The following is a 17,328-nucleotide window of genomic DNA, read 5'->3' on the forward strand; positions in this document are numbered from 1 at the left end:
AGAGAAATTACCCGGGTTAGAGGCAGAGCTGCAGGGAGCAGACTTGAAGCAAAGCGGGCTCAAAGAAAACCCAGACGATCTGAGAGGGCAGCTGAATGTGTGCGATGCTGTGGCTGTAGGGGTAAAGGCTCCCCTTGGAGCGGTGCTGCTCTGCTTGACCTGGCCGAAGAACTGAAATTGTGCCTCGAAGGTGATGCTTGACTGTGCTCAGAGACACAAAGGAAAGGGATCTCCAAAGGCGAGTTTGAAACCATGGGGGTGGATCCTGGTTGAAGCTATCCGAGTGGAAGCAATGTTTGGAGAGCTTTCCGAGGAGAGATTTTCAACAATGGTGACTGGAAGCCCCCATGGGAAAGACAGAGTTTCAATGAGAGCAGGTGGCTCACAAGTCTTACAAACGTCTGGATAGGTTGTTAAGGGATCCATGGAATCTGCTTGATCGCATCTGTCATTTCATTTAGAGTGTGCTGTATGACCACAGTTCATCTGATACTTCACATCAATATTAGAATACAATATTGATATTGTTATGGGCCAAGGTTTAGAGAACCAAAAAGTGTATCATGGAGTTCACCTGACCCACGACTTTTACTAGATTGTGGTATGGGGAGCACATGGCCCACTCTACAGGCGTGGGACAGCAGAAATCGGAAAGTATTTTTTAAAGCAAAACAATGTTTATTCGATGACCTCAAGCTAACCTTTTTAAACCATACAGTGAACATCTTAGCAACCATCAATTCAAATACAATCCCTAAAGAATACAACACTAAGTAATCCTTAAGCTTTCCTTTTAACATCCATAAGACTTTAAAAAAACTTTTAACAGAAGCACATCAGGTTTAAATTCACTACTGAGAACAGTTATCCCTCTGAATTCACCAAATGATCAAGAAATAGTCTTTACATGGCAGAGAGAACAGCAGTACACCTTCTCTGGCTGACTGCAGCTCCAACACTGAAACAAAACCAAAAAACCACAGACACACCCAAGCTTTTCTCAAAGTGAAACTAAAAAGCAGAGCCAGAGCTCAGCTCCACCCACTCTCTGACATCACTGCAATAACTTTAGCAGACTACCATTTCTTAAAGTGACATTCTCATGACAATATTATAAATAGTTTTATCTTTCCGAATTTGTATGTGTGTGTAAAAATATGAGTGGGGTAAACAAATAGCGATTATTTCAATCATTTTCTTGTGTATTGTACCGTTTTTCTTGTTTAATAAATATTTTATTCTTTGTCTTAAAATTGAATGATGTGGAGATGCCGGCGTTGGACTGGGGTGGGCACAGTAAGAAGTCTTACAACACCAGGTTAAAGTCCAACAGGTTTGTTTCAAATAACTAGCTTTTGGAGTGTAGCTCCTTCATCAGGTGAGTGAAGAGGTAGGTTACACAAACACAACATATAAAGACAAAGCCAATGATGCAAGATGATACTTTGAATGTGAGTCTTTGCAGGTAATTAAGTCTTTACAGGTCCGCACCCTGATTAAGTCCTTGGTGGAAAGGTGGTGCCTGCCACCCCACCCTTTAACTGACATTTTTAAGTGGCTAATTAATGGCTATTTAAAGGGTCTCATCATGCCGCCGCTCTTTTCAACACAGACAATGCATGGGACAGGTCAACGGGAAGGCATGAGAAGCAAACACTGCCGTATCTGCTTGCCACACCCGTTGGGTCAGAAGGAACTCGGTGCCTGATGGAAGGACCCAGCGTTGGGAGAGGTGTGGATAGAGAGAGGGGGTGAGGACTCACTCCACCACAAAGACCACCTATTTCAGGCTCCAAAACACCACATGACTCCACTCCACTCCACTGCCACTCATTTGCTGCGGAACCCTCACCTATTCACTTGTTACCTCTGGACTTTATTATTCCAATGGACTGCATTACGTTGGGAACACAGGGATAAAAAAGTGACGATATTTAGAATAAGATAATTAAATGAGTCACACAATCCACCAGATGCTGCTGTTGATTATTAAATTTGTGAAGAATTCCAGAATAAATCATCAATCAGAATCTGGTCCAATTATTGAAGTTCATTATCAGGGATTCATGACAGAGACCTAAAAAGAACTAACGCAACAGGCAGTCTCCTATTAAATCATTTTTTTCCCCTGTGTCGGGTTTTTACCCTTTTGTCCATCCAGCTGGATAATTGTCCAGATATTAAATGAACCGTCACGTCCAGAATTATTCTCACAGACAGGATGTTACCATCATTCTGGACGCAAACCTCTTCACAGTGACTGTATCACTTGTCCAATACTTGAGAGCATTGATTACATGAGAGCTCAGTCAAACTGCACCTCAGAAAACACATGTCAATCTCCTCTATTTCTATAACCATTCTACCAGCTATATTGCAGATTCAAATTTCACCCATTCTGAGTTTAGTTGATGTTCCAAAGCCACACATTGCAACATCAGCTTCACCACCCACCAGCGATAACACTGGTTAAACTCTGGTGGTAATAAAAGTGAAATATGGCATCTAAATCTAACCCGAGATTCAAGTCCAGAAATTCCCCTATTCACCCAGATTCCCCCAGTGATTTGTAAACCCGGTTGATCAGTTTGCTAATTCTTAAAATTGATCTGTTGATTTTACTGTGGGATGTTACCTGGTTGTTACTCAGGTTTAAACATCACATCGTATGTCAACTGGTAGCCATGATTGTACACGTAGAGTTTGTGATCAGATGGATTGGAGTTAACATTTTGCAGTTTCTCCAAGACTTTATCCATCTTTATAGGAACCACACCCTCTTCACCATTTCTGGTGTCAAACATGTAGACAATTTCCTCGAACCGTAGGTCCACTGGCCGTATTGCATACAGCACCCCACAGATCATAAAGGCATTGGTCACACTAGGTTTGAACAGCCTGGTCACCCATGTCCTTTCCACCGTGAAGGTGGTCACATTGATTTTACTGATCGCAGCATATCCAACATTGGCTTCAAAACTGCAAATGACCCATAGGCCGGACTCATCGACAGCAAAGTCCATGTCTTGGTACGTGACACCTGCATAGGAAAACCTGTTGTTGTAAGCTGCACCTGTAAGAAACTGTCTCTCTTTACTGTTGGTGTCTATGTTAAACCTGCACATGTACCGAGAATTGTAACAGTTGTAATGCAAGGAGTTGTTGTACAAAACCATTCCACTTCCCTGTCCTCTGTATGCATAGTAAGAAGAATAATAAGAATATGGAAATGATTTGGCTGTTGGATTGTTAGAGAGCAGTAAATCATCGTGTGAATAATGTAGTCTGAATGAGTCAAATGTTCGCCAGTCGGTATTCAGTGGGGCCACCCAGTACACTTCGCCTTCACTGGAGTTTGGAGCTGAACCTCTGCCCCATCCTCCAGATTTATAACTAAATCCTCTCCAGTTCAGCTGTATCACCACGGGGTTGGATACATTAAGAAGGCCGTTATAATCACAGCTCCCTGTTTGAAAATTAGTAAACTCGAGTTCAACATTGAATCTGAAAAATGTGAATACACAATGTTTGTCTATCCAGCAATGTGCTCTTGTAATTATTGTGACATTATAGTGATTAATGTATAACTCAGGCACACTGAGATAGCTGTAAAACATTGCAAATATTGAAACTGCACCTATTTTAGTTTGTGAAAGATTTCTCCTTTCTTTAATTCTTTGTAGATTAGCAAATTCTCATTTCCACATTCAGAGTGATGTCATTAGAATGTGTGTTATTAGTGGATTTTAATGATCCAAAGTGAGTGACATCCCTCCCTCTTTATTGAGCAAACCCGTGTTCCTCAGTCACCATTAACCTTGATTAACTCACCGAAGTCAACGGCGGCAGGGGTTTGTGAATGCTGATGTTTCTCACAGTCCTGTAGGCGTTTCCTTAGTGTCGCAATCTCTCTGCGGACTGCCAGCACGTTGTGCTTATCGAGCGACTCCAGCTGGTCGACAGCTTGGGACATGTTCAGAATCTGAAATACACGCGGCGTTTAAAGAGAATCGTGTTTGGGTTCACAGGGGGGAGGCCATTCAGCCCCTCGAGCAGGTTCTGCCATTCAATGAGATCAGAGCCGATCAGTATCCTAACTCCCTTCTACCCGCCTTGTTTCCACAACGCATAATACCGTCAAATAATAAAAAACAATCAATGTCGGCTGAAGTTGATCCTCGGCAGTTTTTCGGGAGAGGTTCCCAGATTTCCACTCTCATTTGTATGAAATGCTTCCTGAACAGCCCAGGTTAAATTAAGGTTATGCTCCTTGTCAGGACGCCCCCCCCCCCCCTCCACACCCCTGCCCCCCCCCCTCCATATCTTATAGTTTTGCTCCAACTTCCTTATCAATCCGTTTCATTATCAGTTAGATACCCCCGAAAATTTGATTGAAATTCCAGCAATTGGGTCTCTTGTTACTGAAAGCATGTCACTGGGGAGGGAGATAGTCAAGAGTACGGATTACAGAAACAGAGAGTTCGGAGTGAGTTGCGTAGCTGGAGCATGTGAGGGTGATAGGCAAGAAATGGGCAAAGTTACCGAGGAACTGAAGCACAGAATGAAGAGACAGTGAAGATTAGTGAGGACGGGGTGAATGGGATTTTTGATCAGGATAGAATTCAAGTTGCTAAGTTTAAATGAGTCAGTAATTGGAGGGGTAGAGGACGCATGAGGGGAGGATTGGGGTAGAGATGATAAAGGTGTAAATGTGAGGTTAGGAAGAGGTCGGGGTGGAGCAGGGCGATGTTCGAGATAGGCCGACTTTGTAATGTTGAAGATTGCAGGGATGGAAATCTGTCCTAGGGGCAAACAGGATTCTGAAGGTGTCGACAGGTAGGGCCTGAGAGAATCCTGCAAACATAGAGTCGTACAGGACAGAATGAGGCCATTTAGCCAATCATTTCTGTGCCAGCCCTTTGAATAATAATAATCGCTTATTGTCACAAGTAGGCTTCAATGAAGTTACTGTGAAAATACCCTAGTCGCCACATTCCGGCGCCTGTTCGGGGAGGCCGGTACGGGAATTGAACCCGCACTGCTGGCATTGTTCTGCATTGCAAGCCAGCTGTTTAGCCCACTGTGCTAAACCAACCCCTATGAGGTTTCTAATTAATCCGGCTTTATCAATCTTTTCCCCATAACCTGCAATTCTTAATATTTCAAGTGTTCATCCAATTTCCTTTTGAAAGTTATTAATGAATCAGCTTCCTCCCTCCTTCAGCCGGTTCACTCACGGTGTGAACAAATCACAGCTGCACTCTCATCAACCTTCTCGGACCTTTGGACATGTCCGTGGACGGTGATTCCCATAGTGCTGAGGAATCTGGTGAGTGGTCATTTGTTGACGACGGATGGCACAGTGGCACAGTGCAGGCAACCCAGGTTTGACTGGCATTGGATGACTGACTGTGTGGAGTTTGCACGTTCTCCCCGTGTCTGCGTGGGTTTCCTCCGGGTGCTCCGGTTTCCTCCCACAGTCCAAAGGTGTGCAGGTTAGATGGATTGGCCACAATCAATGCAGACATTTATGGGGATAGGGTGGGGGAGTAGGCTTAGGTCGGGTGCTTTTTCGGAGGGGCGGTGCAGACCCGATGGATCGAATGGCCTCCTTCTGCACGGTAGGGATTCTACAATGGCTTCAATCTTTCCAATGGAAGTTAAGGCTCATCCGAAATTGGGTATAAGACTGGAGCAGGTGGAGAGGGTGATGTCCATGTGTCATCAGTGGGCACTATCATCTGTTAGCTGGATGGCATTGCGAAAGTAAAGAATGCACAGGAAGAGGGGAGTGATCCTTGGCGAATTCTAAAGGAAAATGATTTGGAATTAAATGAGCTACTAGAACAACCATGGTTGCAGCTGGAGAGCAAAGAGATGAACCAATATTTGTTTTAAGACCATAAAACATAGGAGCAGAATTAGGCCATTCAGCCCATCAAGTCTGCTCTGCCATTCGATCATGGCTGATATGTTTCTCATCCCCATTCTCCTGCCGTCTCCCCATAACCCCTGATCCCCTTATTAATCAAGAACCTATCTATCTCTGTCTTAAAACAGTGATTTGGCCTCCACAGCCTTCTGCGGCAAAGAGTTCCACAGATTGATCACATCCTGGCTGAAGATGTTCCTCCTCATCTCTGTTTTCAAGGCTAGTCCCTTCAGTGTGAGGCTGTGGCCTCGGGTAATAGTTTTGCCTACTAGTGGAAACATCCTCTCCATGTCCACTCCATCTAGGCCTCTCAGTATCCTGTAAGTTTCAATCGGATCCCCCCCCCCCCCCCCCCCCCTCATCCTTCAAAGCTCTTCATTGACAAGCTCGTCATTCCAGGGATCATTCTTGTGAACCTCCTCTGGACCCTTTCCAAGGCCAGCACATCCCTCCTTAGATACGGGGCCCAAAATCTGACCAGAGCTTCACACAGCCTCAGAAGTACATCCCTCTCAACATGAATGCTGACATTGCATTTGCCTTCCTAACTGCTGACTTTTACTTGATATCTCTCCTGGGAGAGCCCCTTTGGGATTGTTCACTCCTTAAATGGTGCTTTATCAATGCAAGTTGTTGTTGTTGTGAGGAATAATCCCCTTCCTCAGGAGAGGAACTCTCTCCAGCCAGTTCCTCTGGTGAATCTTCGGTGGCCAAAAGCTGTAAAATACTCAACCAACAGAGGACAGAAGAACACGAAGCAATAAACGGAATGATTTATCTCTGTCTGACCTCACTGTAAAGCTGGGCGATCATACTGTTGCTGCCATTGAGGGAGATCTTCAGCTGACCGGTGAGTGACAACAGCTCTCGGATCTCCAGTTTCAGCAGATCGAATTCGAGTTGGGTGAAGAAGTCTCCGTTCTCCATGCTCTCCACACGTTGTGTCAGATTCTGCAGCTTGGCCGTGTGGACAGAGAGAGTCCTCGTATATTCCTGCACCTAAACGGAGCATCACAGGGAACCCACACAGTTACAGCCACCTCCACAGTCCGTGAACCAATGAAAATGAAATTTAATGAAATGAAAATCGCTTATTGTCACAAGTAGGCTTCAAATGAAGTTACTGTGAAAAGCCCCTAGTCACCACATTCCGGCACCTGTTCGGGGAGACTGTGACAGGAATCGAACCGTGCTGCTGGCCTGCCTTGGTCTGCTTTCAAAGCCAGCGATTTAGCTCTGTGCTAAACAGCCCCTCACCTCACTGCACAGTGCACAACTCTGGTTTGATGTGATGAGTGCATGCTTCATTGTGAATAATTCGCAAGGTATCTCATATTGAAAAATCTCAAACTGATACTTTTACTGTCCATCCCTAATTTCTCCTGAGAAGGTGAGCTGTCTTCTTGGATCAGAGTTTTAACCCAGTGACAGTGGGGAATGGTAATAAATTAATATGCCAGAAGGGTACTTCCAATTAATGTTTTTTCTGTGTGTCTGTTGTCCTTGTCCTTTAGGTGGTAGGTTTGTGGCTTTGGAAGGTGCTGCTGAAGGACCCTGACAGTGCATCTTGAAGGTGGTACGTAGTGCTGCTACTGTGCATCGGTGGTGGAGGGAATGAGTGTTTGTGGATAGGGTGCCAATCAAGGGGGCTATTCGTCATGCATGGTATCAAGGTTCTTGAGTGTTGTTGGAATGTGCATTCGTCCAGGCAAGTGGAGAGTATCCCATCACACTCCTGACTTACGCCTTGTAGATGGTGGACAGATTTCTTTTTGGGGGGGGGGTCAGGATTTGAGTAACTCATCACAGGATTCCTCGCTTCTGACCTGCTCCTGTAGCCACAGTATTTAGGGGCTGGTCCAGTTCAGTTTCTGGTCTTTGGTAAGCCCCTGGATGGTGGGGAATTCAGCAGTGCAATGCAGGAAGGATAGAAATGAATGTAAATGGGTCTTAAAGGCCCATTTTCATCCATTTAGTGGGCTTGGTGCCCTATTCTTCAGCCCTTTGTGTTTCTCTGGTCCCCAGGGCCGGGAATCACGTGGGCATGGGTCACTTCTGATGTTTACCAGCATGGTTCTGACGTGGTAGACCTTGCGGTAGGCCAAGGGGGGGGTAACTCCTTGGGATAGTTGCCCCCCAAGTCCATCTGAGGGCAACCTTCCCCCCCCACAATGCACTACCTGCCCACCCCTCCTTTACCAGAGCCCCCCCACCCCTTTAATAGCGTGTAATCACACGCCTGATTGATTGAAATGCACTTAACTCTCTTTGATGTGGTTGATGTTTATAAACATTGGGGTTTCAGCACTTAGACTACTCATCCATGAAGGGAGATGAATTAATCAAGGCTGCAGCTATTCTGTGGAAGCTGTCAATCACAGCCCATTACTAGAAAAGAATGAATGGCTTGCAGCTGATGGATCTGAGGGGTTGAAACAAGGTCACAGCTGTTCCCCTTCGAGGAATGGACACGTGGAGCTTCCAGGTAAATGTTACAGCTGTACTTTGTTTCACTGCCCCAGTCTGGACCGCTCTCCAACTTCCAGAAAGGGGTCTCTTTTCTTGGGGGGGGGGGGGGTTAGTCAGAAAGTCCCTGTGGGGGGTCCCTTTAATCAGAGGGTTGCTGTGGTTTGGTTTGGGGATGTCTGTGCAGGTCCTTTTAATTAGGGAGCCACTGTACAGGGTCCCTTTAATCAGAGGGTTGCTGTGTGGGGGGGCGGGGGGGTTCCTTTAGGTAGGGGGTCTCTGTGGGTTGTCACTTTAGTTAGGTGGTCCCTGAGGGGCCCCCTTCAGGTAGACAGTCTCTGTGGGGTTTCCTTCAGTTAGGCCGTCCCTGGGGGAGGGGGATGGGGCGAGTCGGGTCACCCCCGCACTTGAGGGAAGGGGGGGCACACAGGAAATCCAGGGGTGGGAGGGGGGGGGTGCGCTTTGCAGTGCAGGGGAATGGTTAACTTCGGGACTTTGCTATCTGGCCGCCTGCTTGAAATGGCGGCCCGATAGCGGGATTCCCTCGGGAATCCCTCGCCTTGCATCAATCTGAATGGCAATGGTTACGAAATTGCTTCCCGATTTGCGCTCCCAGGGGGATTGTAAATTGGTTGCAATTCTCCTCCAGCGGAAGAACACACGGAATTGGATGATCAGCCATAGAACATAGAACATACAGTGCAGAAGGAGGCCATTCGGCCCATCGAGTCTGCACCGACCCACTTAAGCCCTCACTTCCACAATATCCCCGTAACCCAATAACCTCTCCTAACCTTTTTGGTCACTAAGGACAATTTATCACGGCCAATCCACCTAACCTGTACGTCTTTGGACTGTGGGAGGAAACCGGAGGACCCGGAGAAAACCCACGCACACACGGGGAGAACGTGCAGACTCCGCACAGACAGTGAATCAGCGGGGAATCGAACCTGGGACCCTGGCGCTGTGAAGCCACTGTGCTATCCACTTGTGCTACCGTGCTGCCCAGGATCACAACGAATGGCGGAGCAGGCTCAAAGGGCCGAATGGCCTCCTCCCGCTCCCATTTCCGATGTGTCTATGTGTTAACGGTAATTAAATCACCAATGAGCTTGATAAGTATTAATCCTTTCTAATTTGGTGCATTGTTATGTATCCTGGAGGGCTGTATGTTTGGAGTGCAAGGGCTAGTAATCAAACTTCCAGATATTATGGAGTGACTGATCAAAATAAAGAGGAGGCTTTCAGTATCTCCAATAATTACCACCACAATTTTATCATAGACAAGTATTCCCCACTAACAAATACCCCAGCCAACTCACCCGTCAATATCTCCCAATGACAAATACCCCATTTAGACCCTCAACCGAGGGGCAAAATTCTTCGGAAACGGCGCGATGTCCGCCGACTGGCGCCCAAAATGGCGCAAATCAGTCGGGCATCGAGCCGCCCCAAAGGTGCGGAATGCTCCACATCTTTGGGGGCCGAGCCCCAACCTTAAGGGGCTAGGCCGGCGCCGGACGAATTTCCGCCCCGCCAGCTGGTGGAAAAGGCCTTTGGTGCCCCGCCAGCTGGCGCAGAAATGACATCTCCAGGCAGCGCATGCGCGGGAGCGTTAGCGGCCGCTGACGGCATTCCCGCGCATACGCAGTGGAGGGAGTCTCTTCCGCCTCCGCCATGGTGGAGACCGTGGCGAAGGCGGAAGGGAAAGAGTCCCCCCACGGCACAGGCCCGCCCGCGGATTGGTGGGCCCCGATCGCGGGCTAGGCCACCGTGGGGGCACCCCCCGGGGCCAGATCGCCCCGCGCCCCCCCAGGACCCCGAAGCCCGCCCGCGCCGCCTTGTCCAGCTGGTAAGGTAGGTAGTTTAATCTACGCCGGCGGGACAGGCATTTTAGCGGCGGGACTTCGGCCCATCCGGGCCGGAGAATCGCGGGGGGGGGGGGCCGCCAACCGGCGCGGCGCGATTCCAGCCCCTGCCGAATATCCGGTGGTGGAGAATTCGGCAACCGGCGGGGGCGGGATTCACGCCAGCCCCCGGCGATTTTCCGACCCGGCAGGGGGTCGGAGAATCTCGCCCAATGTCTCCAAGTGATAAACACCCCTTCTTATCATTGATAAATATTCCCCCACCCATAGCATCAACCTATATCCCTCATTGATGACCTCCCCATACAGCTCATCCATCAGAATCATTCCATTAATATTCTGGGACTGGTGCTATCCTACAACGAATGCCTCACTCTTGCTCTCACTCTGTTTCTCAGACAGTAACCGTGGTAATTGATGAGTGCAGAGTCTGAAAGGGGATGGAGTATATCAGTAATAAATGTACCTTGCTGAGTTCATGTTGTACGTTGATACTGAGCGCTTGGTATGTTGTTTCCAAATATTCCACCTTTTCCGCCGGGAATGAGTTATTCGGCAAAACCACGGAGCAAACACAGACTCCATCGCTGTCAATTGACTCATTGACATGGTTACCATTCTGTTGACATAGAAATCAAAATTAGCACAAATTCAATACTTGTGTGAGCTGGTCGACACTTTTACCCACCCCCCGCCCCCAAATATGTAACAGTCCTTCACCCCTCTCTCAAATGGGTAGGGAGGCATTGCGTTGTAGTACTGGCCGGGAAAGATTAGCAGGACAAGATCTGGGGACTCGGGTTAGAATTTGAATCCAATATAAATCTGGAATTAAAAGTCTAACGATGACCATGAAACCATCGCCGATTGCCATCAAAACCCACCTGGTTCGCTTTTGGGAAAGAAAGCTGCCATCCTTACCCGCTCTGGCCTCCAGATCTACAGCAATGGGGTTGACTCTTACATGCCCTCTGAAAGGAGGTGGCGAGAGTAGGGAGCAAGTGGTGGGGGGAGGGGGTGTTGGTTATTTATAATGTTGTGTAATTTTGCTCCTGCTTTGGTTTGTGTTTTATGAAAATGCCTGAATAAAATATTTTTTACAGAATGCCCTCAGAAATGGAGGGCAGTTATGGATGGGCAATGAATGCTGGCCCAGCCAGTGATGCTCACAAATTGTGAATTTAAAAAAAACACTTCAGCCACTTCCCAAACTGGTAACCCTCCATCACCTCTCCCGCTAACTGGTAACACTCCTGTCATAATATACGCCAGTATATCATGGTGCAGACACACACACACTGATGGACATGCAGTGGGACCAATCAGCATACACAACACCGCAGCCAATCACCAGTGAGAGCACACGCACTATAAAGACAGGGGACAGGAGAGTTCCCGCTCATTCTAGTAGCAGCCAGCTCGGAGCACAGAGCTCACAGCCTGCAACACAGACATTCACCATGTGCTGAGTGCATCACCTGGTTAGGACTAGACAAGGGTCACCAGTTAAAGCTGGTATTGCATTTACCCACAGTTCAAGTCTGTTAATATAGTTAACCTTATAATAAAATAGAGTTGCACCACTTCCAGTGTTGGTGACCTGTTTGTGATCCAGAACACCCAACACATTAACTCCTTCACTCCTTCCCCCAAACAGGTAACCCTCCTTCACCCTTCCCCCAAACTCTCTTCACTCCTCCGGGAAACTGGTAAAATAGCTTAAATAAAAGTAAAATACTGGAAGTCTGAACTCAAAACAGAAAACTGGCAGGATTGGCAGCCTCTGTGCTTCCTCTCGCCACAGACGCTGCCAGACCTGTGGAGTTTATCCAGCATTTTCCATTTCTATTTATAAGATAGCTCTGTCCCTCTCTGCAGCTGGTAACACAATTTCTCCGTGGAATAGTAGCAGCACAGAAGGAGACCATTCAGCCCATCATGGCTGTGCCACCCTCCCCCACTACCTTAATCCAATCTAGCAACTTTGCTTCACTCCTTGCCCATAAAACTGCCAGTAACAGATCGTCTGTGTGTTATGCGCTGCACCTATTATCCACCGATATAAGCAGGGTTGGATGCAACACAGAAGAAGGCCATTTGACCCATTGGGCGGGATTCTCCAGCCACACCCGTCCGGCAATCGTTGTCAATGGACCTTTACATGGTCCGTGTCCCGCCCGTGCCCATCTTACGGCGGGCGGGGCAGAAGAATCCAGCCTATTGTGTCTGTGCCAGCTCTTTGAGAGTGGTATCTGACTATTCCCACTCTCTCTGCTGTTTCCTCTGCAAATGTCCCTCTTTCAGGCATACATCCAATTCCCTCTAAGAGTTCTATTTGGAACATGCCATTCACATACAAATGTAATATTAGAGAAGGACCGCAGCTATGGTCAACTTTATTATTAGACTTTGAACCTGTTAGCTTTTAGTACCATCAATTTGAATCTGGCGGTGTTTTTTATTCGGTGACTCGGGTCAATAATCGTTCAACAAAGTCCCAGAACTGCAGAGTCAGTGCTGATTCACGTCATGTGGCAGACTGTGACACGTGCTGTGCTCTCAGTCTGCCGAGGTTGCAGCCTGTTAGCTACATGAACACTGGCAGTGTCTAATTTCATTCCACAAATCCAACCTGCAGCTGATTTGGAATGAATCTTTTTTTTAAATCTAGCATTTTGCGCAGTCTTCGGACGGCTGAGGAACAGAATGTTCGAAGACCGAGACCTCAAACCCATCACCAAGCTCATGGGTGTACAGAGCAGCCGTGATCTTGCCCTCCTGCATGCATCAGAAACAAGGACATTGTACAGCAGACACCTCAAATCCCTGGAGAGATATCACCAACGTTACCTCCACAAAACCCTGCAAATCCATTTGCAGAATAGGCGTACTTACGTGAGTGCCCTCTCCCAAGACAATATCCCCAGTATCGAGGCACTGGTCACATTCGACCAGCTGCGATGGGCGGGCCACATTGCCCCACACAGGACTCCCGAAACAAGTGCTCCACTCCGAGCTCCGCAGGGGCAGCGATCACTGGGAGGGCAGAGGAAACATCACAAGGACACTCTGAAAGCCTCCCTAAATAAATGCAACATCCCCATCAACACGTGGGAATCGCTCGCCTTAGAACGCACAAGCTGGAGAAAAACCAATCACCTCGCGCAGCGTAGGGTGGAGCATGCGGAGGCCGAGCGTAAACAGCGGAAGGAGAGCGCAGAATCCAGAGTGTCCCACCCACCCATCTCATCAAATGCCCCCTGCCAAACCTGTGGCAGAGTCTGCGGATCCAGGATTGGGCTATTCAGCCACCGCAGGAACCACCTCCCCGGAGTGGAAGCAAGTCACCCTTGACCCTGAGGGTCTGCTGAAGAGGGTCCGGCGATGGAACAGGAACCTTGCCAGCCACGTTTCAAGTCTGTTTCCGTAGGCTTTGTTTGAATGTTTGAACTGCCCGCTCTGCCAAACTATTCGAGGACGGGTGGTTGGGGGCAGACGGATGTGCCTTACTCCTTTGGTACACATGATTGAGTGGAACTTCTTGCCAGTGAATGGGGTCCCGTATCCGTGACTAATATCTCCGGTGTCCCTTGGGTACTAAAGGAGAGCTGCAATTTCTCCACAATAGTTCTCAAAGTACTGGTGGCCATCCGGTGCACTTCCACCCATTCGGAGTGGGCGTCTATGAGGACCAGAAAGATGGACCCTTTGAAAGGCCTAGTAAACTCGGTGTGCAACTGCACCCAGGGGCACCCTGGCCATTCCCAGGGATGAAGCGAGGCCGACCGAGCTCCTGGTGCTCCTGACAGGCTGGGCACCTTTGTACCACACTCTCGATATTGCCATCCATTTGAAAATGAAAATCGCTTATTGTCACAAGTAGGCTTCAAATGAAGTTACTGTGAAAAGCCCCTAGTCGCCACATTCCGGCGCCTGTTCGGGGAGGCCAGTACGGGATTTCAGGCCACCAGGCATAGCTCATCACTGCCATCTTCATTTTTTAAGTCCCCGGGTGTCCACAATGCAGGTCTTGCAGGACATCGTCCTCCACACTAAGTTCCTGATGATTCATGATGTCGGGCTGCCGCGGGAGGAGGGGGGCCGTGGGATCCCTTTGGGTCCGTGTATGAATCTGTGTGGCGGTCACTGGCAGAGTATCCATGCAAGTTCAGTGTCTGTTACTGGCGGAAAGGGGTTGCTCGCAGGCAGCGGGAGTTGACTGAGTTTGTCAGCGTCTGCTATTTGCACCCCCGGGCGATGCTGAAACGTATACCCATATGCCGCCAAAAACAAGGCGTTGGATTCAGGCTGGGGCCATTGAGGGGGAGTGGGGTGAGATCTCCTGGTTCTCACTGGAGGGGCCTAGCTGAGGCTTATGATCCGTGGTGATAAATAAGAGGCTCCCATAGGCGCATTGATGACACTTTTTCACCGTATATATCACGGCCAACCATTCTTTCTCTATCTGGGCGATGCGGCGCTCTGCACGTGCCAGAGAGCTAGAAGCATATGCATTCCGTGCTGTCATCCCATCACTGGGATAGCACTGCTGCGATGCCTCACAGGGAGGCGCCACACATGAGGACGAGCGGCCGTGAAGGATCGTAATGGTCCACAGCTGGGAAGATAGAACTTCACGTAATAGTTCACGAGCCCCAAAATGACATCAGGTTGGTCGTACTTTCTAGTGTCGGAGCTCCCTTTATGGCCTGGACCTTCTCCTCCACTGGGTCAAAGTCAGCCTTGTCCACGCGGTCACCCGGGTACGTGACCGCCTTCGACTGAAAGACACACTTGGCTCCTGAACTATTATGTGAAGTGTATCCTAAACTTGGCAGCCCTGTTGGCGAGCTCTGCCACGAGAGGGCGCTGCACCCCTGTACAGTGGCCGTCCAATGCTAAAGCCGCTGGAGTAAACGGAACTTTAGAGTTCTTGAAGCCCCTTCTCAGCATTCTCACTGGACAGGGCCACCTCAATGGCTCTTTGCAAGTCCAGTGCTGGTCCGTCAACAACTTCCTCTGGGTTGGGCGGCACAGTGGCGCAGTGGTCAGTCCTGCTGCCTCATGGCGCCGAGGACCCGTTTCGAATCCTGGCCCTGGGCCACTGTCCGTGTGGAGTTTGTACGTCCTCCCCGTGTCTGCGTGGGTCCCACAACCCAAAGATGTGCAGGTTAGGTGTATTGACCATGCTGATTGCCGCTTAATTGGAAAAAAACAATTGGGAACTCTAAATTTATTTTTTTTAAACTTCCTCTGCGTTGCCTCATTGTTAATCCCACATGCCAAACGGTGCCGTAACATCTCAGAGAGGGCTGGACCGAACACACAATGTTCAGCCAGCCTTCGGAACCTTGTTACATAGTCCATTACTGACTCCCCCGGAATCCTCACAGCAGTGTAAATCAGTACCGTTGCATAGCCACAGGCTGTTTCGGATCATAATGATCGTATAGCAAATCCACCAATTCCTTAAAGGGCTTTGAATCCGGGGCAGCCGGATACATTAGGTTTTTAATTATGCCGATGTTTGTGGCCCCGCAGGCAGTCAGGAGGACTACCTTCCATCGGTCCTCTCCACTGATGCTGTTAGCCTGGAAGATGTACCGCATCCGCTCCGTATATTGGGCCCAAACCTCCAAGCCCACATCGAAGGCCTCTAACTTTCCAAAGAGCAGCATTTTCAAACTTTATTCGAATTGTTGCTGCGCGACAATATTCCGAAGGGGCTGGGGCTTCCAGAATCCTAATGGGCAGCACGGTAGCACAGTGGTTAGCACCATTCTTCACAGCGCCAGGGTCCCAGGTTTGATTCCCGGCTTGGGTCACTGTCTGTGCGGAGTCTGCACGTTCTCCCCGTGTCTGCGTGGGTTTCCTCCCGGTGCTCCGGTTTCCTCCCACAAGTCCTGAAAGATGGGCCTGTTCGGTAAATTGGACATTCTGAATTCTCCCTCTGTGTACCCAAACAGGCGCCGGAGTGTGGCGACTAGGGGATTTTCATAGTAACTTCATTGCAGTGTTAATGTAAGCCTACTTGTGACACTAATAAAGATTATTATTATACCTCATCACCAGTATGAAGACCCAGGAGCCCAAGTAGTTTAGTAAACGGTGGTTTATTCAAGGTCAAAGGAAACGGCCGCTACGGCCACGATGCCAGTCTCTGTCCGTGCCAGCTTTTATGCACTCTACTTATGAGTCCCAGTTGGGTAGGCCTCTGCCATTAGCGGAGAAGTTCATATTTCACGGATCCTGTGCGGCACGATGACTTAGCACTGCTGCTTCACGGCGCCGAGGACCCGGGTTCCATCCTGGCTCCGGGTCACTGTCCGTGTGGAGTTTGCACATTCTCCGCGTGTCGGCGTGGGTCTCACTCCCACAATCCAAACGATATGCTGAGTAGGCGAATTGGCTATGTTAAATTGCCCCTTAATTGGAAACAAATAATTGGGTACAAAAAAATAACTCGACCAGTTACATCTTCAAAGAATTCCAGTAGATTTGTCAAGCATAATTTCCCTTTCATAAATCCATGCTGACTCTGTCAATCTTGCAATTGTTTTCCAAGTGCTCTGCTATTAAATCTTTGATAATGGATTCTAGAATTTTCCCCACTACCAACATCAGGCTTACTGGTCTATAATTCTCTGTTTTCTCTTTGCCTCCCTTTTTAAATAGTGTTTTTTTTTTAAGCTACCCGCCAATCTGTTCTACAGTCTACAGAATCGAGGAAGCTGACCACCAATGCATCCACTATTTCTCAGGTCACTTCCTAAAGTACTCTGAGATGTAGATTATCAGGCCCTGGGGATTCATCAGCCTTCAATCCCGTCAGTTTTCCCAACACCATTTCTCTACTAATACTGATCTCCTTCAGTTCCTCCCTCTCACTAAACCTTGGGCGCGATTCTCCGAGGCCGCGCCGGTTGGGAGAATCGCCGGCCGCGCCATTATATCCCGCGACGCCGGTCCAAAGCCGTCCCGCCATTCTCCCAACCGGCGAGAGCGGCCCCGTCGAGTTCTGCGCCGCGCCAGCCGGAGAATCGCCCGAGACACTCACAACGG

At 48.7% G+C, this 17,328-nt stretch overlaps 1 protein-coding gene across 1 annotated transcript; it reads right to left on the reverse strand.

Annotated features, from left to right (window-relative positions):
- Positions 1–2,618: 2,618 nt before the first annotated feature.
- Positions 2,619–15,944, reverse strand: LOC140402246 (olfactomedin-like). The gene is made up of 5 exons (XM_072489876.1): positions 15,825–15,944; positions 10,733–10,885; positions 6,722–6,931; positions 3,832–3,982; positions 2,619–3,466 (listed from the first exon to the last, which is right to left on the reverse strand). Exons 1-5 carry the CDS (start codon positions 15,942–15,944, stop codon positions 2,643–2,645), a joined length of 1,458 nt encoding a protein of 485 aa, XP_072345977.1. The 3' UTR covers positions 2,619–2,642.
- Between the last annotated feature and the right edge of the window lie 1,384 nt (positions 15,945–17,328).

The sequence above is a fragment of the Scyliorhinus torazame genome, chromosome 25, assembly GCF_047496885.1.
Source record: "Scyliorhinus torazame isolate Kashiwa2021f chromosome 25, sScyTor2.1, whole genome shotgun sequence".
Lineage (NCBI taxonomy): Eukaryota > Metazoa > Chordata > Chondrichthyes > Carcharhiniformes > Scyliorhinidae > Scyliorhinus > Scyliorhinus torazame.